This window comes from Tenebrio molitor, chromosome 6 (genome assembly GCF_963966145.1).
Source record: "Tenebrio molitor chromosome 6, icTenMoli1.1, whole genome shotgun sequence".
Lineage (NCBI taxonomy): Eukaryota > Metazoa > Arthropoda > Insecta > Coleoptera > Tenebrionidae > Tenebrio > Tenebrio molitor.
Window position 1 is genome coordinate 15098309 of NC_091051.1, and position 23266 is coordinate 15121574.

General features: G+C 37.0%; 2 protein-coding genes across 4 annotated transcripts in view; one reads left to right on the top strand and one right to left on the bottom strand.

Moving 5' to 3' along the window:
• LOC138133875 (paired box protein Pax-6-like) overlaps nucleotides 1-23266 on the bottom strand; it is a 58385-nt gene that overhangs the window by 2025 nt on the left and 33094 nt on the right. For both annotated transcript variants that reach the window (XM_069051875.1, XM_069051874.1), the window contains exon 5: nucleotides 19749-19980. In XM_069051875.1, coding sequence (XP_068907976.1) covers nucleotides 19749-19980 — 232 coding nt within the window. The remainder of the gene's footprint in view (nucleotides 1-19748; nucleotides 19981-23266) is intronic.
• LOC138133880 (uncharacterized) lies at nucleotides 12639-13513 on the top strand. Of its 2 annotated transcripts, XM_069051880.1 has the most exons (3): nucleotides 12724-12744; nucleotides 12808-12870; nucleotides 12920-13513. In XM_069051880.1, the coding sequence occupies exons 1-3, from the start codon at nucleotides 12739-12741 to the stop codon at nucleotides 13424-13426; spliced, it is 576 nt and encodes a 191-aa protein (XP_068907981.1). In that variant the 5' UTR covers nucleotides 12724-12738; the 3' UTR covers nucleotides 13427-13513. The 2 variants fall into 2 exon arrangements, with proteins under 2 accessions (XP_068907982.1, XP_068907981.1); XM_069051881.1 differs by lacking the exon at nucleotides 12808-12870 and having other exon boundaries at nucleotides 12639-12744.

A 23266-nucleotide genomic window follows, 5' to 3' on the forward strand; every position in this document is an offset into this window, starting at 1 on the left:
ATCGTGTGACCAAGCGGGGCACTTTTTTCCGATTTGATTTACTCGAATAAAGCGCAACCAAATATGATTTAAGTAATTATCCTGGGATCGCGGCGGTAAACACATCCACGTCTTGTTTGTGGGGATTAAGCGAGCAAGAGTGGGGGTGGAAGAGCTAGGGGAGCCCTCAGGGGTCGGTGGTGGTTCCTCTCGCTTAGTTTGGGTGGGCGTCCCGTAAGATAAGACATCCCGATCTGCGTTACGGTGGAACCAGCCATCCAGAAACTGGCGATAAGGACCAAAGGAAAGAGTCACGAACGCAGGGGCGGCGGTAGGCGCTGCACCCGCAGCGCTAGGTAGACACTAACGGCCCCGACATACTGTCACGGGAGAATTTGTTTTGTTTTTACCTCGTCTGGTCATCGGTGGGATTTCATTTTTCTTCGCTTCTCGATTCAAATTCTTACGATTGGATTTTCCCACGCTCTCAAATATTAAGGATTTTGTTTTTTCAACATAAATGAAACGCACTGTTTTATTGGTGACGGTTGTTTAAATTTTACAAAAGGAAACATAGTGAGAATGTGGAAATTTTCGTTTCGGTAGGATGGCAAGATTATGTCCAATGAGGCGTTGCTGAATCGACTGAAATACATAGCGTGAAATTGATGGCAATAATCGAATAAAATTGTGTTGCCTCTTTGATTCAAAAAACAAGTTAGATATGCTGTCAGAGGTAAAATTATCGCAATTACTCTCTGCTCGCAAACCTGAAAATGTTCGACTTTTCCGTTTCTAGCAGTCTATGAATCCATTTCAATAAATTACTTATTTAAAAAATGAAGGTGGTTCTTCGTTTTAGCAGGGAAATGGACAAGATGCTTGCAATGCATTCTTGTAGTAAGAGTAAAATAACACTCCAATATATGTATGTATTTGAAATGGATCATTGAAAATATTCGTAGATCGTTGCACAAATGATGAAAATTTGTAACTTTTAAACTCATAATTTAAACACAAATAGCTACATAAGAAACCATCAATAAAATTACTCTTAACAACAAATTACTCTTTCAACAAAAATAGTATCTTAACCTATTCAGTAATAGTTAGATATTTTAGTTGGAACTGACTCAAGTTTTTCTTTATTAGTAGTGTTGATTTAGATTGTCAACTTTTTAATTTTTTTTAGATGATGATAATAATATTAATAGTGGACAACATCCCCCTCCCCCTTGACCATTTCCTTTGGCTATTACTAAAGCTGTAATTAGAACTATGACAGATTTTATTGAACAGTTAGAAAAGAAATAAAAAATAAAATAAATAATAATGCAATGGAGGGTCAATGATACTTTTGTTGAATAATTATTACAGCTGAAAAAAAAATGCATAAAAAATTAATTAACAGCAATATAGGTGCTCGTAGTTCATGTTTCATTTAGGAAATATGTACCTTGAGAACATTATTTTAGCAAAATAACAATATCCAAACGATTTACACTGAAACTCTTAAAACATCATCTGAAGTTTACATTCCGAAAAGGAATTTTTACTGCAGAAAAAATACCATTTCGGTGTTATTTTTTTCAACGACATTTAATAATTATTATGCATAATAATCCAAAGTGCATGAAAAAATTCATGAAATTGTACCTGTAAAAATACTCTCCGCAATGCACTAATTTAGGTATCAAGGCACTAATTTAGGTATAAATAACAAATAGGGGTTGCTTGAATCAATTCTAATCAGTTAAGTTTAATGAGAACAATTGTAGTAGAGAATTAGACTTTGGCAATTATTTGCCGTCGTCATATAAGTAGCAATTGCTTTGAGTATGTAATTGTTTTACTAGAACCATTATAAAGTGAGGTATAATGACCACGGTTATGAGTTATAAATTGCAAAATCTCTTCGATATCTGCTTAACAAATGAACACAACTTTAAAAAATATATTAATGTATGTAATTGAACAAGATTAACCAAAATTGGTACACATTATAATTTTATAATGAAAAAGTACGTATTTTTTAAATAATTTTTCGTTAATGCATATGGCAGGAGCAATTTTGTGATTTTTCTTAATAGAATCTGTTGTTAATTTATCTATTAAAATGTAACCATGGTGAATCTTCATGTAGGGATATTTGATTCAACAAGCAAAATTACAAGAATTAAATTACTTTGTTAAATAATTACGTTTTTTAATGCAAGACAAAGTATGTAATCAAATGATTTATCATAAAGTGGTATAATGTATCCATTTTCTAGTTTCGTTTTTCATTATAAATATATCTACAGTCCGATTCCAGGGTACCTATTACTATTTACTCAATTACGCCAGTTATAAATAAAAGTAAATTTAATTTTGCAAAAGTGGGTTTTATTTAAAATACCGTGGGATCAACAATTATTTAGATCAAAGAAGTCTTTGGACATTTTGGACATAGGTATGTCCAAATCTAGACGTTCAGATGCTCTGGATGCATGGAAGTATTTTTGGTTGCATATACATGTTTCAATTTAAATTTGGAAAATTTTACCAAAACTCGGCCAAACAGGCAACAGTGCTGTATGTCCATTCTCCGTTACTTATTACGAAACTAAGATTCAATGATGAATCTTTTACGTTCTGAAGTAAAAACCATTTTGCGTTAAAATTTGAATTTGTAGTGACAGTTGTGTGACGTTTATTAGCTTTAGGTTGTTCTATGTTGTTTCTATGGCAATGTCTCTTGACGACAAGGTTTTTCCAGAAAAAATGGAGGTTTCGAAAGCGTCACCATTGAAGAGAACATATCAGAGAAAATTGATGAAATCAATGATCGAAGAGACTACATACAAGATTTTATTGATCATTAAAATAGTCTGATGAGTCGCTATTTGGCTAGATTTTGATACAAAAGTATCATAATTGATATTTTCTATTTTCAAATTTAAAAAACGAACATTCCTGATAGGAAAAAGTCTATAAAAATACCAGGAGAACTATTTTTAAAGCATCAAGAGCATAATCTTCAATGAGAATTTAACAGAAGGGCAAGCGTCCCACTTTGCTATATGAAAAGGTCTGTTTATGCAAGCATTTTATCGGAAATACCGGAAAGAACTATTATTTAAACTGGAGACTATTTCCCCATCTTACTATTTCCCAGATTTCCATCTGAGTGCTTCCATTAAATAGTTATTTATTTAACGAGTTCGTGTGTAAATTGGGTTTTTTTAGTATGAGTGGGCCAGATTAAAACGCGAGTGAAACGAGCGTGTTAAAGCCCCACGAGCCACGAGCTGTTATAGAATGTAGTTATCAATGAAAATTGTATGTAGGGTTGCATTTAGAGTTCGTCAAATTCGTACCGTTACGTATTTACGGGAACCTCAAATGTTTTGAAAATTCGGAAGCAAATGTTATTGTTTTTTCATTTTTTTATCTTCGTATTTGTCATTTGTACAAATTAATTTTTAATTGTATTTATACTACAGTCCAGTAGTTGAACTTGAGCTGAACATTGTAATAGGTATGCGTGTCTTTTCGAATGAGATGACAATAAAACTTGGACCTCATTCTTCTTTAGTTGTACAACAACTCGACAAATTCCTTCGTCGATAAATGCCATACAGGACAACTGTCACCGCTCGTCCGCTCCGTCCCTTCGCATTTTCGACTCGAAACGCAAATCTCGAGCCCCGAAGTAATCGAAGGCGAATAATTTAGGGTGTAAATGAAGCTTTCGATTATTTCCCCCGTAAAAAATTGGCGCTTGACGTTTTTGTTTCCGCACCCTTCCCGACCCACCTTCGATCCGACGATAAATAGTCTTGTCGGATGGCACCGTAAACATGAACGGCCCCGGAAAAAAAGAAGTCGAAAGTCGGGCAATGAAAGCCGAATAAAGCGTCCGTCGTTCGCCATTTGTGTAATTCGACACCGTTAATGTTGACGTATCAATATATCAACCGCTCTCGAACGGGGCGAGCGGCTAAGGGGCGGTCCGCGCCACCCTTTTTCTAAAATGTATCATATAATTCCGGACATAAAGAGCCGTAAGTATCGGTTATGAAATATGGCAGCCCTCACAATAATGGATTATATTCCGGCACCAAATTAGTATTGTCGTTGACAACTGGCCGTGAATGGTTCTCTAATAAAGCGGCACTAAACGACGGCACTTCGGGGCCGTACTCGTACACTCGTACACAATTACAAATAGGACCAATTGAGAATTATTGTATGGCGTAAGGTTGACTTGTGCCACTTCGTCTTAATTAGAAATTGTTTCGGAGCGTCGGAGAGATTTTTTCCGTTTTCGGGAGGGAGCGGTACCGGAACCCTCCGGTACTAATCCGGAGCTTTTCTATTCAGAAAAAACATGTAAACATACCCAAATTTCACAGAGAAATCGTTATTAATGCCATAACAAGAGAAACGTTCGAATGGTGCACGTTCGGTGGTGAACACATGTCCCTTAAGTTGGTAGAAAAACTGTTTTAGGTTTGCGCAGTGAAGCGAGAGCGGCTAGATTGTGAATATAATTGAAAAAGGTGGCCGTTTAATGGGGGATTTTCAAATAAATTATTGTGCATTGACGCGTACATTTAAAAAATGTACTTACGGGCGCGCCAGATTTGTCGATGGCCAACTGAATTTCGTTCATTTGATTATCTGTTTGTTAATTTAATATGCGACAGTCGAGGGAACAGAGCTAGCCGATGATGAATCTTAATGGCCGATGAAAGAGAAGCCATTAAGTGTAGAAAGTGTCATTAGGGGCCGCTAACCGATCGTTTGTTGAATTAGTCACAAATACTGTTGTGATCCCGATGTGTAAAGCAATTTCGTTGAAGACAGAAAACAATTTTTTTTTTAATTTTGTTAATGGTAACAGCGGTGTTGTTTTAGAGTTATTGTTCAATTAAATAATAGATTAAACCGTTATCATTAACATATTTTACAGAAACCTTGTAATTAAGAACTAGAGAACTTGATAAAATCTTAACAAGATACACATACGAGTATGTGGCTCATAGGATTATTTCTACGATTTGGGATATAATTGTTTTGATTTTACGAAAGACATTAAGAAATAAAATTGTTAGAAATGCAGAAAGGGCAGGTAGTGTGAGAAAAAAGGAAAGTAAGTTGATCAAGAAGAGGAAGACAAGTAAAAAGGGAAAATATTGGAACGAAGAAAAAATAAGTAAACATGATGGGCTCTTATGAATTACCTAAAGATAAAAGGTATTAAAACGACGATTAAATGAGAAAATTGGAAGAAATGAAAAATACAAAGATTTATTACACGATAAGGTTAACTGAAAGTAAAAATTTTGTTAACAACATAAAATAAACATACGATAACCGTCGAATATGTACAAAAATAGAGCAGTAATGAGAGTATGAATCAATGAGTACAATAATAGTAGTTTATTTGACGAGTTTGTGTGTAAATTGGACCTTTTTTGGCACATGTGGGCCATTTTAAAACGCGAGTGAAACGAGCGTTTTAAAGGCCCACGAGTGCCAAAAAAGGCCTAATTTACACACGAACGAGTTGAATACAACGTTTTTTGGTTCAAATCTTTAAAATTAGCTTGACGTTTCGTTTTGACAAGTTGTGACATCTATCAAAATCCGTTCACATAGGAGAAAATTCTCAAATTCTGACAGTGTCGAACCAAAAATACTAAACTATTATTAAAAAAAAATAATTAAAAATATCAAAATGTATCACGCATAATAAGCCTAAAAGTGTGGATAATTAATTATCTACCATTAGGGAATATGGTTATTATCGAATATTGATACATTTATCAGATTCACTGACAATACACAATAATGAAGATTCTCCAGTTTTGTTTATACAGCGTATTTCACAAGTGATACCTAATGAGTCCGACGGAATTGAAAATGCAACCCACAACACATTTGCACAGGTGGATATTTTTTGTTTTTTGATTTAAAAAACATAAAACATAGCTGTGCAGTTTCGTAAATTTTGACATAGCTAAATGTCACTCGCTTGGTTAAATAAAATTGTGAAAAAAGGAAAAGTTTTCGGGAAAATGTTTATTGTCTGCATAAACGCTCAACGGCAGAAGCATTTTTATTACATTCGTCATAAATGAGGATAGTGTTTTTTAATAGTATTTTAACTTTTTCGTAAATGTCAGTTGTGACAAATAGAATTACTAGAGATATTTTCATATTTGATGGCGGAAACAAAAGACTGAGAAATGTCACAAATTTGTATTGTCAGTGTCAAATTTCTCAAAGACGTTCGTGATTTCGACAGAAATGCAGCAAATTGGCAATAAGAAAGTTATTCATCGTCGAACTAGAGAAATAATTTGTAATACGTTTGATTATATGAGAATAACTTTTCCTTTTGAACCACTGACAAAAATTGGTTTCCTTAGAATTTATTTTTTCAGTCTATTTAGCGAAAATTTAAATTTACCTAGACATTCCCTTTTACGGCGTTTATGAGAAATTTGACACTGACAATACCATTTTGTGACATTTCTCAGTCTTTTGTTTCCGCCACCAAATATGAAAATACCTCTATCGTGTCAAAAATAAATTAATTAATAAATTTGGTTAGGTTGGAGGCTATGTGGTTTCTGATGACAAACAAAAGATATCGTAACCGAAAGGCAGCGAATTCCTTGTAACAGTTGCATTTGGCTGTATTTCTCGTTAAGTTATACAGTGTGGAATAAAATGATTTACATCTAGTTACCTTTGGAATTTTTGCACATGTAAATTTTCCTGTACCGCTCTACTTTTTTTTTGAACTATTAGTTCTGTCAATAAATGTCATCAATCGAATTGACAATTGTTACAATTTACTAAATTGAATTAACAAACGTTGGTGGCCACTTTCAACACTAGCTGTGACTTGCTTTTGTTAGCTCCTTTTTAATTTCAATCTCAACTTTGCATTCATATCATCCCTTCGCAATAAATCACATTTGGAATTTTGGAATATTTTGAGGTTAGGCTTTCTTTTTTTTTTTGTAGAGCGGCATTTCGTATTTTTACAAGGGTAATGCAAAGGTAACTAGATGTAAATCATTTTATTCCACACTGTAGATGTTTTTTCGTTTCACAATCAGTTTTGCTTTCTGGCGGCATATTTAGTTGGACTTAATCTCTCAATTCATAGTAACCAACCTTAGGCATTCAAAATTAGTTTTGAAAATTCTATTTAGTTACACACATCATGAAAAACGTTATTTCCCTAAAAGTTCGAATTCTAGGGAGTAATTTATTTTTGACACGATTGTATTCGAAGCAAAGCCATCATGGATTCATAATTTCATTTTAAAATAATACGATATTTAAAACAGCTACGTTAACTTTGGACATGTATTGTGGGTTGCATTTTTAATTCCTTCGGGCTCATGATCACTCTTGAAATACCCTGTATAGCATGTCATTTAAAATTATGAAATAAGGCTGGCGGGGGGCAAAATAATGACATGACAGCCACACTAAATTACGTGCACTTGGATTGACTCAGATTCTAAAATTTCAAATTCGTTGCGTTAAAATCACCGGATAGAAATCCATTCGAACTTTTCCCGTGAACAGCCGGTAAAAATTTTGATAAATTTAACTTTATTCATTTTCACGATATTATGTTCTTTCTGGCAACGAAAAATGTACTTGTCTAGAAATAGCTTAAAAACTAGTTTTCATGCAGCTTCTTTATTTTTGAAAAAGTAGGAATAAAATGGACCAATCGTCAAATAATTTCTTTTGAACGCTTGTTATAGTCTGTTTCTGAGTCCGATGCCGCTAAGCCATAAAACGACGGAAGCGCTGACAGATTCCAGTGCATCCAAAACATTTCACGAATTATTAATTATAAGCAGCCTAGGCCATTCTACTGACGGTATTAAAATTAAAATTATTAAAATGAAAATGTTACAATTCAACTTTTTTGATTTCCTGCTCTAAAGTACTATCCCTTATATGGCATCTTCCAAATATCATGTTTTCTCACTCTTACGCCTGCACAGAGCTTTCAGAACGAGGATGGCCAATTTGTTGACGTGAGCCGAGTGCAAGTATCTTCCCGACAAAAGAAATTTGCATCTGCGTGTGTTAAGCAGTGATTATTACTGGTTTATGACAACCCGGTTTTACGACTTACCGGCATCGAACTCAGAAACGGAGTATGCAGTGTTTATCAATAATTTTAAGCAAGCAAGGTATCGTTAACAAACAAGATTCTTGCAATGTTAAGCAGCAACATAACAATACATTGTGATATTTTATCTTTCACAGGGACATACTAAAGTCTATGAATTAATGGAATTACTTGTAGACATGTATGTACACGTCTGGTAGGATTTAATTTCAAAATATCTACCTATGTATTTGTTGTGGAGAATGTGAAAAAATGTAAAATCATAACAAATCGTTGCCCAAAAATCTACCGGTAGTATGGTATTTTATTCAAAACACAAAACCTTCAAACACGGTAATTTTGATATGTAAATCGTGTCAACAGTCCGATAAAGCGTTGGATTTTAAGGTATCAGTGAATTTCGTCGCATTCAATTAGCAAAGTACTCGACTGGGAAAGAGTCCCCTAAATATGTATGTATTTTTTCAGAATAGAATAGAAAAGCAGACAAAAGTGGGAAATACAGAACAAGAAAATAATGGTAAGCAGCCTCTTTTGTTTTCATTCACAACAGAAATTCCTTTGAAAAAAAAAGACGAAACCAATACAGTTGAAAAATGAAGATGTTAAATAATGTTCCAAATAAATATCAAAACCTAAGCGAGAATAATAAAAATGTTGAAACAAAAAAAGGAAAGACATCTTTGTTGGAAATACGACTGAATGCACAGTCTACCAGAGAGGGATTAGAAATTCGGGAATATAAAAATACATCACAACGCATTTACCAACTGTAAATAAAAAATAATGAAAAACAAAGAAGGGCCTTCGGTGTGAGTGTTTCAAGTTGGTCGAGATTCGTCGAATCCTTGTCTAAACAGTTTTGTCCCGAACAATCGAATTCTAAATGAGTCTTTTCGTAAAGTGTGAAAGGTTTATCGTTGTTACATCGATGCAGCGATAAATTCCTGATGGCGGCGTGGCACGGAGCCGGCGTGTATACACGTGAAGAAGTCCCCGCTAATAATAATAAGTTGTCAGGTCTGAGGAGGGAGTCGGGCGAGCAGCAGGGGTACGGCAACGGCACACTACCAAAGCAAATTACTCACACTCAAATGATTCCATTTCAATATCAGGACAAAAGAAGGGCTCCCGCTACAGCCACCGTCAGAGAGTAACATGCATGTATCTGATACCCGTAGATAACCGGAGACAGACATCAGACAGAGACGGGGCGCGTTCTCTTCGCCGCCGGAAACTCTCACAAAACAATGATGTCTTTATCGTTGCAAATATTTACCGGGCGAGATTGCACTTCCATCTGACATCGCGGCCCGCGAATTAAACGCGATTTATGGTGATCCCGTTGTAATGGCGCAATAATGGTCCTCTCCCGGAGCGATCCTTGGGCGGCGTTCCGGAGGGTGGGCGGCTAACAAGCCTTGACCTAGAACCGTAGCCGTGTTTATTTGCGGCGGCTCCCACCTAAGGACGCCGTCCCCGGCACGTACTCGAGCCGCCACGCAATTATACGTGACGTCCTTATTATTCGTTGCGTGCGCCTCGAGAGGTGCATTTTGCTCGTTAAACGCCAATTTAGTCCGCAAACTCTCACTTTTTCTGTAATCGAGGCGAGGGAGGCGGCGGCGGACGCGCCGTCTCCTCAAAAAATCCGTTCGGCTTCGAGAAAGCGATGCAAATTCGATAAGAGCCGGGTATTTTACGGAAGCTTCGACGGAGCTTTTGTTATATTAACAGGTAATCTAGTACATAAAGCTGGCCGAACTACAGAAAGCGCAGCTTAACAATACGGCTGTTAACGACTAGCTACTTAAGCAGTTAAAAATATGTGAGCCCGGCGTGGACTTAGCAATTATCCAATATTTGCCGAAAACAGGAAGCCGACGGGGTCTACCTGTTGGAAGTAATACAACACGACAACGGCTTAGCGGGCTCCGTTTCATATTTTTAATAAACAGGAAATTGCTCCTTATTGTTACTTCACTCATGGATTAACAATCACACAGGTGGGTAATGTCTCTGCTCCGAAAGATTAAACTCTTTGTGGTAATTTCATATTCTTACTTGAAGAATTTAATGAAGATTTTTGTAAAGTTTAAGAAACACCATTTCTCTTAATTGTTATCAGTCAAAATCGCATGTTTCTTACAAGTCCTTTATACTTCTTTCCAAAATTCTAAAGTAAAACTATTTTAAACACAACTGACGAATGATTAATTTAGATTTAAACCAGAATTATACAGGGTGTATTAAAAACGGGGCATAATATTTACATCACATGTGAAATATGTAAGGTAATTGCAATTATTATTATCAACTACACGAAATATTTAATAACTAAATTATCCCTATTAAAAAAAGCCTCTAAAAAAGCGAAATAACGGAATTATTACCCAATATTTAACCGGTGCCACTGTGGTCTACCAAGATGGCCGTTCAGTGTTAGAAAGTAAACAGTTGTAATCGTTTGCTATTCAAGTTTTCATAATTTTTGTTATATTTAGATCGTGGCAAACTCTATGCAGGATCTAATCCCACCAAAGTCCCGAAAAGTGTATGATTTCAACATGATGCTCATGATGAAAAGTATCTGGCTACAAAGGTAAAATTTCTGAGTTTCCTAGAGGAAGAATTATAAGTTATCATTGAAGGTTATGTCGACACTAGGTGTGACCGGAGCTTGTCGAGGCGAAGAAATCACCAATTGACCAATTTGGCAGAAGATTTTGGGTCTTCTATCTTAGTAAAAGTCCAGGATACTAAAAATTATAAATCGCGATCATTCACCATTTTGGGAAAGTTTTATCTGGAAATTTGCAAAAAGTACTACATCGGATAATTTAGATAGACTTCAAGTATGTACCAATAATACGGTGCGATCAATTAAAAAATAAATCGAGTCGGCGTGTTACCTATGGCAAACAATGCTATAGCATAGGCTCCAAAGCAAACTCGATTTATTTTTTAAATGATCGCTCGGTATTACAAGGGAAGTAGGAATTAGTGGTGCCTTAAAATTTTAAAACTGCAAATTTGAAAATTGTAACTGCAGGAAAAGAAAAATAAATAAATGAGTTCATGTCCGATTTTTTTTTTTGTGACCCGCTTGAAGATAAAATATCATTCAGAATACAAATGAGTCTTTTTTGTGCTTCGCTCAGTTACTTCGTCTCAGTTTTGAATCTCTTGGCTTAGCACAAAAAGACTCACTTCTACTCTTAAGGATATAATTTACTATTACAGTAAGGTATTCCCTTTTTAAACTTTGAAACTTTAAGCTTTGAACGTAAAGTTATTTTTTGCAAAAAATGTGTAATGTTCACATAACGAGAGTATTCTATTTTTTTCTAGTGAGTGCTCTTTTATTTCAAAGTTTTCATTTTTTATGAACAATTGTAAAACATTTCACTAACAAGAAACAGGTTGTTAGATGAACATGCAGAATTAGAGTTTGTATTTAGAAGACATCTTAATTGCTCGATTATTATAAACAAAATTATAAATACCAATGACGTATAGTAACAATTTCCAATTAATGCAACGTTTAAGTTTAATGATAGGTACTTGGCAAGTATAATTTTTCTTAAAGATTGATTAGTTTTGATAAACACATAAATTAAATGAAAAATATGTATTTTCAGCTCTTACGTTATCAAATAAAAAAACTATCGCGCGTCCAAATGAAATCATGGGCTGGGAAGGCGTTGGAAACCGTCAATTGTTGTGCTTTTTTAAAGCGTAGATTAATTGGAGCATGTTGACAGCTAACCTAAAATTTAGAGCCAATTTTTTTTTTCTTTTTTTTCTTTCTTTGCAATGCTTTACATCAAAAATAGAATAACGTAACGATTCCTATTCTCGAAGCAAATATCTAAGGGCACCCTTTGCTAAAAACAAACATGTTCAATTATGTCCTGATTAAACATAAACAAATGTCATTCGTGTCACACGGCGGGAAATTCAAACTTTACACTGTTCTAAACGGTTTAATTTTTCCAACGCCTACTCAGCCCAGGATTTCATTTGAACGCCCGATATAAGTTTTCTGGTTGTGGTACTGCAGTGAGGTAGTGTTTTTACAACACTCTTTGTTAATCTCTTAAGGATCATTTCCAGCAACGATACCGTTAAACTTAACTTAGATTAAGTCCGCAGCAATAAAATTAACGACATGAGCAACGTTATTGCTTGTAAGCTTGTACTTTTAAATTAAATTTTAGTTTCAACCAACAACTGTATAGCTGACCTTAATCTCTTTTACGTCACTACCGAACAGTTACCTAATCTGTTTAAAAATTCTCGACAAAAGAGAAAATTGAAAATCAAACCGAGATTAAAAGCTATAAATTCCAGCAGTGTTTCCAAATAAGCTATAAGAATCCTCTACCATGACATGGTACACATTATGGGTCAGTGTCGTCCTCGGCTGGAATACCTAATCGCATCTTCCGATAATCAAATCAGGACTATTTGTTTAAAACGCCTTGACAATAAACATGTCACGTATTTTACGTTATCGCTCCTCGATATAAATAGGAATAGATCCCACGATAAGTTCAGTTAATAATTCGCTATTGTCTAGTCAAGACCGCTACATAAAAATGAAGGTATGTACATAACACCATATAAAAGCCCCCACGTATCGAATATTTCATTATATTACAACCCAGACAATGGCGAAAGAAACTATCGCTCTAGACGCCGACAAATGGGACGTTTACACCATAATCGACGTACGTACCACCCCTGTCCGCTCGCCCTTTAACCCGCTCGAAATTTCAGTTCACCGTAGCCTTCGCCTTGGTGGTTGTGTCGATGGTGTCAGCCGACATCCCCAGAAAACGGATCGAGATCGTGCGAAAACCCGCTCCTTACGTAGCCAGTGGGTGGACGCCGGCAGGACAGCAGTTAAATCTACCCCTGAGATCGGCGCCGCCTGTGCCCGCCGCTTCATATGGACCCCCCGTGGAAGTGACGACGACGGAACAACCGACTACCACCGAAGAGACCACTGCGGAAACTTTGGCTCAGCAAGTCGAAGAAGTCGAAGCAGAAAAGGAGAAGCCGGAGAAGTTGCAGGAACAGCCGCAAGGGGGACAGTACTATCTTGTTCTTCCGCAAGAACAAAGTGTTGTGTATACGATACCGAGGAGTGCGGCGCTGTTGGCGGTGCCCAAGGGGAATCTGATGGCGACGCCGGCTCGCTTCCAAGCTGTGCCCCTGTCGTCGGCGGTCGCGTCTTCAATGTACAGTCCTTTCAGTGCTTCCTACATCCAGATTTACCAATAAAGGCAGGATAGTTAAGAGTGTGTCTATTTATTGTATTGTATTGTACACAAGACTGTTTTTCTTTTAATTAAAAAGTTTTTGATTCTTGCTGTGAATTTTAATTTGGATTTTCTTTTTTGAAGATTTAAGAATACAGTGGCATCTTATTTGTCAATTGAAATCTTTTAAATATTCCAAGAACATCGGAGATGAAGGTTTTTGTTGCAAATTGTCCAGTCAACACAGTACTGAAGCTAGGAATTTTCTCCCAGCTAGCATTTAATAGTTATAAATAATTTGTTCGATACCTCTCTAGAAAGTAAATCTGTATCCATAGTTACCAGTGGGTGAAGGTTTCTCGTTAGTTCACTTCACTTTCGCTCATCGTTTTTCGCTCACCGTCTTTCACTCACTGATTTTCATTCACTCATAAATTTTTTCAATTCTTTCTGATAACGTAATTTTGACATTTGGTATCTCGTGGCATTTGGCTCTTCCAGGACATCATCAAGAACATATAATTCTTCATCATCCATTTCCACAATTTCCACAACGTGCACGCAATCACTTTATTGACGTTACAGAAATTTGTTTATTTTGTATTTAATTTTTTTCCATAGCAACAGATCCATCCAAAAATGTGATTTATTTTTATTTAAAACTAGCTTTTAACCGCGGCTTTGCCCCCAAATTTCAGAATGTTTTAAAATTATGTTTCTACTTTCATGTATTGCTATAAACGCAGTAATTTCAATATGAAGTTTGTCTTTTTACGAAGAATAATTAAAACTTTACTGTAGTCTACTTTTTTCTTCGACTATATAAACAAAAAGATCAATACGATAAGAAACTAACACTATGATCACTTAGATACCAATTCATGAAAATACGCCAACATAACACTTTTATTTTCAGTTGTAACCTTATTTAGATCTTCCTATTGTTTGATTGTCTCGTTTGATTTCAGATACCTGCCTTTTGATTTTTTCTGTATTAAGCTATTTGAAGCTTGTTCTGCTTCATTTAAGACATCTTCCGGTAAAACACAATCATTCAAACACATTTTGCGAAATTGCTACTTTTATAAACAACCAAATGTAACTATGACACCTGAACATATCATACAAACGCGATTTCCAACTCGAAAAAACTTTTTTTGTGCTTAACAGGCTTAAAAATGATAATAGGGGTTGCTTTTTGTGGGTGTCAAGCGGCGAAGGTGACGATATACTCAGAGGATGAAATAGGGGTGAAGCGGTGAAGGTGAGGGTATTTCCAACTCGAAAAAACTGTCTTTTTTTCTTAACAGGGTTGAAAATGGTAGTAGGGGTTGGTTTTTGTAAAATTAAAGTAGACAGTAATTTTCTCCTTGTTTTGAAGATCAAGTGTACAAAATTTCATCAAGATCGGAGTAAAACTGTAGATTTGCATACAAAATATACAAACAGACATTCAGTTTTATATATATAGATTTTGAATACAAAGTTACAGCACTCGAGAGTAAGGCCGCTTTCGTTCACTTGAACAAGTAATTCGAGTGAACGAAAGCTTTGCCTTCCTCACTCTTACTGTAAATATCTACTGATCAAGCTGGTAGATACAAAAACTTAAAAAAATGGCTGTATTGTTCAGCGTGTGGGAATCTACAAAGTTGGTAGCGTAGCCAGTGTTGTGGCCAAATTTTTGAATTTTTCAAATTTTCGAAATTGCTGGGAAAGTATGAGTAACGTCATGGGTAATGGGGGATGACGCTCCGTTAGTATTGCCGAGGCATATATAGAAGAATTCGAAAAGCAATCAACTGCGATGACTGAACTACGAAAGAAAAAAGTCTCGAGAATGCTCTAGGAAGACTGGTGTTTGCAAAATGGGAAAGGCGAGTTTGTTTTTTGGAAAAAGTGGAGTTTAGGGGGCAGAATAAAACGCGGGAAAGCTATTTAGGGTGGTAGGGAGCCGTCCAGAGTGTACCAAAGTGCAGATATTAAATTTGTGGAATTTTGCGGTGTCCTGAATCCGCTGTAGATTGTGCAGAATGGAGAATAATCAGTTCCCTCAGCACCACGCAAATACATTCCCCGAGTGCCTCGTCCGCTACTATTCCTTTAAAGCTAAAACAAAATTCGTTTCAGCTAATTTCTTCTCAATTAAATTAAACGAAATAAATTGCCAATTAAATCCGAATTTAATAAGGAAGCAGGACCGGAGCCGGCCTCCGACAGATTCCTTCGACAGATCGGCAAATAAGCCACTTACAAATTGATCTCCTGTCGAGTTATTGTGTCTAAAATCACATAATGGTGTAGCTCCGAGAGTTATCTGCGATATCCTCCGTATAAACGGGCATTCGAACACCGTCGGAGTCCTCGAGTGGAGCTGAATCGGTTGACAAAGCCGACTTGCCGGGATCCGGCCTTCTGAAACGTGGGAGCCTCTTTTGTTGGATCGTACCCGTTGATCTCGACCGCTGTTAAGATATTTATCAAAACCGGCAACCGAAACTTCTCGATAAACATCCACCGCGTATAAATTAATAATCCTCTTCTAGACTCCTCGCTGTTCGCCGCGAACGGTTTAACAACGTCGGAACGTCTTCACTAATGTAAATATGATATCCCAGCAGATAGTCTTCTCCGACGACAACACTTTTAGACAACTTCGTCTTAATTGCCATAAAAGTCTTTTCGTGACGAAACTTTCCTGCTCGCAGGATGGTCTGAGTAATCCGGATCGCGGCGGGGTTGCGTAAAAAATCACCCCGAGATGAACCGGAAGTGACGCCCCGGTGCGAGTCGCAGCCGCCTTTGACGCCCCGAATCAAAGTGTCAACAAACAAACGACATTAGGAGACGGGACAGCCAGGGAGGATCGCTGAATCAATACCCCCGAGACACTCAACCGTGACGTCATGTCCAATTCTTGCACCGGTTTCGTGCCGGAACGCTTCCGAAAACAACTCCACCGAGAGTCGGGGGTAATTTGCGACACTTTACCGGGGGAATCGGTGCATTTACGACGGCTCTTGATGTGCGGTTCGTATGCAAATCAGTGCAGTTCGCGATAAGAATGAGCGGTTGGGGAGCTCTCGATGGCCACAAATAACCGGAACGAGACGGCGGTTTCCAACTATGGCTTCTAACAAAGTGAAAATGACTAAGAATCTGAGATGTTTATTGAAAGTTGAAAATGCTACCAGTAAAATATTTACGAGCGAAGAACGAAATTCGCGGGGTTGGGTGTTTTGAAAAATTGTGAAAAAAGCTGTGTTAAATGTGAAAGTAGGGAAGATAGATTAATAAACAAATGAAGGACCGTCAGATTAACAAAGAAATAAAAGCGATGAAGTCGGATGTCTTGTACAAAGAATCCTTGCGCTCGGTTATTGCAGGACAGGAATTATTTTCCCTTAATGTTTCTGGTGTAAAAACGGCACAAACTGTGAAAGGCCAAAACTGCAAAAAAATCTCATCATGCTGTAGATATTATAACGCTGCGTAAACAAATTTAATTTTTCTACTGTGCGCTTGGGTTATGAATGTTATTTCCTAATTTCTTATCTTTCAAGAGTAGATATACAAAATGGCATTATTTCCCACAATTTTACTGTTATGACCACCTTTGATATTTCATGTTTACGGGAAGAGTCCAAATTTAAGCCAGAATTTCGCTCCTGAAGACAAGAAAATTGGCCACTTTTTTCAATCATATATGATGGACTATCTAGAAGTCCTTGTACTGTTATTATTGTTATAAATATTTTTGTTTACTGTTTACAATGACAATAGATCAACTGGTTTACATTTCTGTTGCGCAGATCATTATTATTAGGTTTTTTTGCAATGAGAATCGTAGACCGGTTGAAATTTTTTTATAATTTCGCCAGCACGTTGGGGAAGAAACTCTGTCAAAGAAGCAAGTCTCGGACGGGTGTCAAAATTGATATTTACTCATTTAGATTGAGATGATAAATGAGTCATCTCTAGAATGATATAATATGTATCAGGTGTTCATTTAAATTGATTTATCCTCAAACTAGGCGTTGAAGAGTCGATTATGAACGCGCCACGGATTACAGATCACGGATCAGCTGTTTAAATCTAACCTTACTTTTTGCGTTTTTTATGTTTCTACTTTGCAGACTGACGAGTGGTGCGTTCACAATCGACTTTTCAACGCTAACTTTGAAGATAAAATTAAATGAACACCTTATATAATGATTTTGCACTATCACTAGGACGTCAAGAAAATTTGTTGTCCCTAGCTGTTTCCATAGGTACTCAAAAACAACAACGCATCGAATGGTGCAATAGTTATTTACATTACAAATGCGGTAGGCTACATTTTACAGCGCGAGATTTTTAGATTGAAATACGACCGCGCAGCGGGAGTGTTTTAACAAAAACCGAGCGATGTAAATAAAATGCCTACCGCATTAGTAATGTATTAATCTTTTTGGCCGACAACTCGTTTTCTCAAATTTAAAATTTGTTGTAACCAATAATTTAGCAAAACTTGTCAAAGACTGACATTTGATTAATAAAATACCAGAAAGTTATCTATTATACCGATAACTGATATGCTTACGATTTATACCACAAGATGGCGCCATCAGAATTCACAATTTTTCAGGAGAAAACATTTAAATTATGTTCATTTTCGAAAAGTGAACGCATCAATGGTAGCGGTATCTTGTCTTAGTATAAATGGACTTTATTTATGATAAGCTAACAGTTTTTTTGGAGGTCCCTGAAAGCTTAAAATTTTCGTGGTATTTTACACACTCCGTGCGGTAAAATGACAGTTAGTTTGATTAGTGTGTAAAAATCAAGATACCGTAGCTGTTCAAAATGTGTAAACATGTCATTTAGATTTGAGGAGGCCAAAAAAAAAATCTTATTCCACGACCTTGTAAGTCATCACAAGGTCCTACTCCGGTCAAAGTTCAGTCAGTAGTCTTTTAGATGAAAGAATGATTGCTTCCATTTTTTAAAATCTCTAGAGCCGTTGCAACTGTGAAATCAATGTACTGTACCTACAACAATGTCCCCTTTAAAAAATTATGAAAACTGTTGCTTACGGTGCCCTAAAAGTGAAACGGTTTCGTACCATGACTTGATGACATACTGTGCAACAAACAAAAAGCTTTTTGGAAACTTCGGAAGTAAAATTATTGAAACATCCGCCCCACAGACCTAACCTACCACCTTGCGATTTATTTTTGTTCCCCAGATTAAGAACAAACGTGTGGTTTAAGATTTTCAAATTCCGATTAATCTAATGAAGGTTTTAAAAACGTTGCTATCCCAGAAAAAGTAGGATTTTTGTTATCAAGATTAATTCCATCGAATACATAGGTGTAGGTATCTAGCTGCACGGTGAATACTTTGAAAAAGATAAATGAAAGCCTGTTTTTGAAGAATAAGATTTGTTTCATCGCATAGCAGAAACTTTCACAAAAAGATCTGTGGTTGGCGAAAGATAGTAGAATCAGTTTTGCGTGTAAACTTTTGGAGGAAGAAAGCAAACTTGTGTAGAACTCTGGGAGACTAGAGAAATCAGAAAATTATTTCTGTAGGTTCGGAAGACGTCAGACATTCCTCGGAGCTTTGATCGGCGCTGCGAGGGCGCCAGAACCAGACGGAAGTCTCTCAAGCATGACGAACTTGTGCAGGTAAGTTTGACGTGAGAAGTTGTCTGTATTTCAACAATCTCAACCCCGCCAGTGGTACATACACGGCGTTGGTAAATTACAACTGTTTGCCGCAATCTGCGGTCGAGGCAGGAATCAAAGGCTCCACCAGCTTTGTGGGGTCCTGACTAATCTGCCCCCGGGGGAAGCGTTTGTTACTGTATCAGCTCGGTTGATGTTGAGCTGCAAGTGACACATTTGTTAAAAATGCAAACACGCCTCCCCCTTTTGGAAGTGGAAGTCGCGCCTCGGGACATACGCTAATTGAAATTTTAACATTCAGCGTTTAACCAATTTGCTGCAATTGAATTTTCAGCGCAGCCACAAACGGCTCGTTAATGAAATTATTACGCATTAATTAAAATTTGTTCAATTCGTTCGGATGTGCTTTGTGTACACCGGTGGCGGCGTTCTCCCGCGGTCATTGTTTAATTTCAGTGATAATTTTTTTCGGAGCGTTTCATGTTATTCTGCAACGTTTAATTGTGTTTGTGACTTTTTGTCGGCCTGCGTAATTAATTGTGAGCTTTTTCGTTTTTACAGTTCAGCAAATACCTATGCCTTCCGTTATTATTTCGTTTTTAATTTTTTTAATTACGCACGAGTGGAGACCAAAGGGTGGAAAAATAACCGAGGGAGGGGAAAAGTCGATCCTACCTTTTTTGTTGATGTCGTCGGCCAAGATGGTGGGCGGTGGACTCAGCGGCTGCAGCGGAAAGGAAGTGTTGCCCGGCGAATACCACGGCGTCGGTCTCCAACTTCCTTGGTTTCCGTTCAGCAGACGGAGCTTATCGTATACACTGTCGTTTCCGGTCGAAACCGGAGGATTCTGGGACGACTGCTCTTTTTGTGCGGCCAGATTTCGCAAAACCCTGTTTATCGAAGAGACCTGAAACACGACAATGTTTCGCTTTTAAGCTTCAAAAAATCTAGCACTTCCGACGTGTTTAGTCACTTTCGGACTTGATCATTCTCAGAATTCAATAAATAATATACAAAGAATTTAAAAAATAAATACACATAGAGACAACTTATTCATAAACATAAAAAAAAACAAAAATAAAATCTGATATAATGAATGTGTCTATTTTTCATTTATTAAAGTGAAAACTTCTTTAGGCGCACCACGACATTATTCCCGCATTATTCACGCGTTACGCGTCACGTCACACGCTCCGAGGTGAAAGACTCATCGAGTGAGCTCTGGAAAGCTGAGTTTAGCCGAGCAAGTCAGATTTTGAGTGGAGTTTTTAATAGCGATTTCTCAGACAGAAAAATCAAAGCTCTTAATTGATTTTTTAAAAACAGCATTGGATAAATGTCAAATGACCCAAAAGAGAGTACATCAAAATATGTCACTACAATAGACGGAGTTTTTTTAAAGATATTTAAATAGATTCGAATCCAAAGTAATTACGTATTTCGTATTTTAGCTATACATACTTCGTCGTATGTGTCTATAGTCCATTTTTTTTTATTATAGTCCGATGAGCTTGGTCCGAATCAAGAAGTCGACATGACCTGCGTCTGCTTTCGACATTTGACAGCAGTGCATGGTTCTACCAATATTTGAAAATTTATTTAGGCAACATGAGACAGATATCATTACAAATTTCAATTTTTAAGATTTTGAATTGTGTTCTTTCGTGCTTTGTTGGTTTTTCTGCAAATTCATTCCTCCGTTTTAATTTTGTCTTTCAAAAAACCGCTCCCTTCAGAACTCTTTTGATAACTACATATTTACATATCAACTACCTAATAGGTCAGATATATTAAAAATTGTTGAAAACAGCACTAAACAACCACGTTTATACTGTCTTTCTTTCTTCCTAGATTTTGTTTCGGCAACGCCATGAATTAGTTTACCCCCTTACCTGTTAACTCCCAGTCTTGCAAGTTTCCGTGCAATTCCAATTCCAATTCCAATTCCAATATTATTTTTGCAATTTACAAATTCTGTAAATGAATCTGTCCACATGCTTTTCGTTGGCATCATACGGAGGACATTTTAAGCAAAATTAAACAAAATTATCACAAATAATGTGGTTAAAACATAACCTAAAAATTTGACATCGCTAATGTAATAAACGTACAACTCGTGTCTTGCTCGAATCACACATGCTAAAGCGAGATGCATAGTGGGACACGCTTAATACAATACGTACAAGAATTCAATAGTTTGTTTACATTATGTTGAAAAGAGATAGCAATATGACAGTTGTTCTGCTTTTTAATTGATACATCGGACTATAATTAAAAAATGGACTTTAGAAGATATTGATATAATTTAAAGCTTTTGGGAGTTTTACACGTGTCATTTTACGTCGCTTCGTTGTTAATAATAATTGTATTGATGTTACGAACGTGCGGTTGGCAAAATAGCACATCGTAATTTAACTGTTTAGTTTTCCGGTATCGGTTTCAATTGACCCCTTTGCCCATTATCGAATTTGAAGCATTTGCCATTGGTACGAACACAAAGCGAACAAGTGGTTTAAAAGTGGTTTCCACAACAATGATTTATTTCCCGCCATAATATAATTGTTCGACAAGCTGGAACTTATACAAGGACCGCAACTTTACATTGACATTATATTATATTATACGCCCATCGAGAGCGCTTGACAGACGTCAAATCCATACCGAACAAGACCACCTTGCTTGGGAATCGAAAATTACCAATGCGAACAATACTTCCTTGACGTGTCCTTCGCTCATAAACGAAAAACAATCGATAAGCGTGTATGGGACGTTTCCGAGGGTTCGCATATATTGTCGAAGTCTAGTTGCGTTCTTTTTTGCCATCGGTATAATAGATCGAAGGAAAAAAGGTCATATAATGGGGCGTCGTGGGGTCATGCAGAATGGAGTGCCAATAGAGGGAGTCCTGCTGGGCTTTGTGCAGTCCATTGACGGCATCGACACGGTCTCGCTGCAATCAGGGGTACAAGACGATTGTTTAGATTTTAATTTCGAAAATGCCGATGTAATCTCGATGAGAAAATCCGGGGTCGGAGTCTTCCACCTAATGAACCCCCAGGAGGAGCGTAGGTAGAGTCGAGGGATTTATATTAAAATGTTACCATCAGCGTGGAGTGCTGATAGCGTAATAAGTTTTTGGTCGAGAGCACCGGTTACATGAGCTAAAGCGCGGTCCACACGTGCCGGTCACGTGGCGTTTCAGATTATTACACATTAAGAGCGGAGCGATCGGTGCCCCCTTTCGCGACTGTTCAAAATTCGGTTTCGCGTCCGATCGATGGGGTTTTTATAGCGGAAACACGTGACGATTTCAATTTTGGACGTAATCTGGTGTGTAACAACCCTCGGAGGCCGGACGGAATCGCGTCAACGGAATGAGTTTGGTTTAGGTCAAGGATGGTCCACGATTCTCGGACGCACGGCAAGAGTTTCATCCCGTTTTCTTGGCAAACAGGCGGCAAATCTATGCACCCTCTCGTGACTGCACGCTCGTCTTTACGGTTTACTGCGTATCACCCTCTCGCTGCCTTACATTACACAGCATAATTCCGAGCCACACCAACGGATTCGATTCCGAACACCCTCGCTTTATCTAACAATACTGATGCTGTGAAATTTAAGAAGGCCTTCTCATACAGAACTTATAAATTCGCAAATGGGTAAAGTATCGATCGGAAGTCAGCTTTGATTGAAGATGATTTCGACGCCACCCCCTGATTATACGCTGCTCAGATCGACGTTCCTAAATGCGAGAACGTTTTTGTTGTCTTCGTACGATTTTATTGTAAACTACTCTGATTCGTACAACTCGTTTTTTACTATTTGTGTGTCCCAAGTTACATACTTAGCTACATACGGAAATAAAAGCCATGCGCTCTTGACTTGAAAGTTGTCAAGATTGAATACACTCAAACTCAATATCGTGTTCGGAACATATTTATTGTCACTTTATCGTGCTTCATGGATGGAGACTTGATCTTTTCAAATGTACAGATGGGTCGTTAGTTCGATTATTGTCTGATCTCCAATATTTCGAAATTCGAAACGTATTTTAGAGGAAATAAGTAAAATTTGATATTTTATTATTTATTAAACTGTTTCAAAAATATATTTTTTTATTTTTTCTTACAGGAGCTATATATTTATTACAAAAAATAATAATAATTACAAATTATAGTCTTGCACATTCAAAA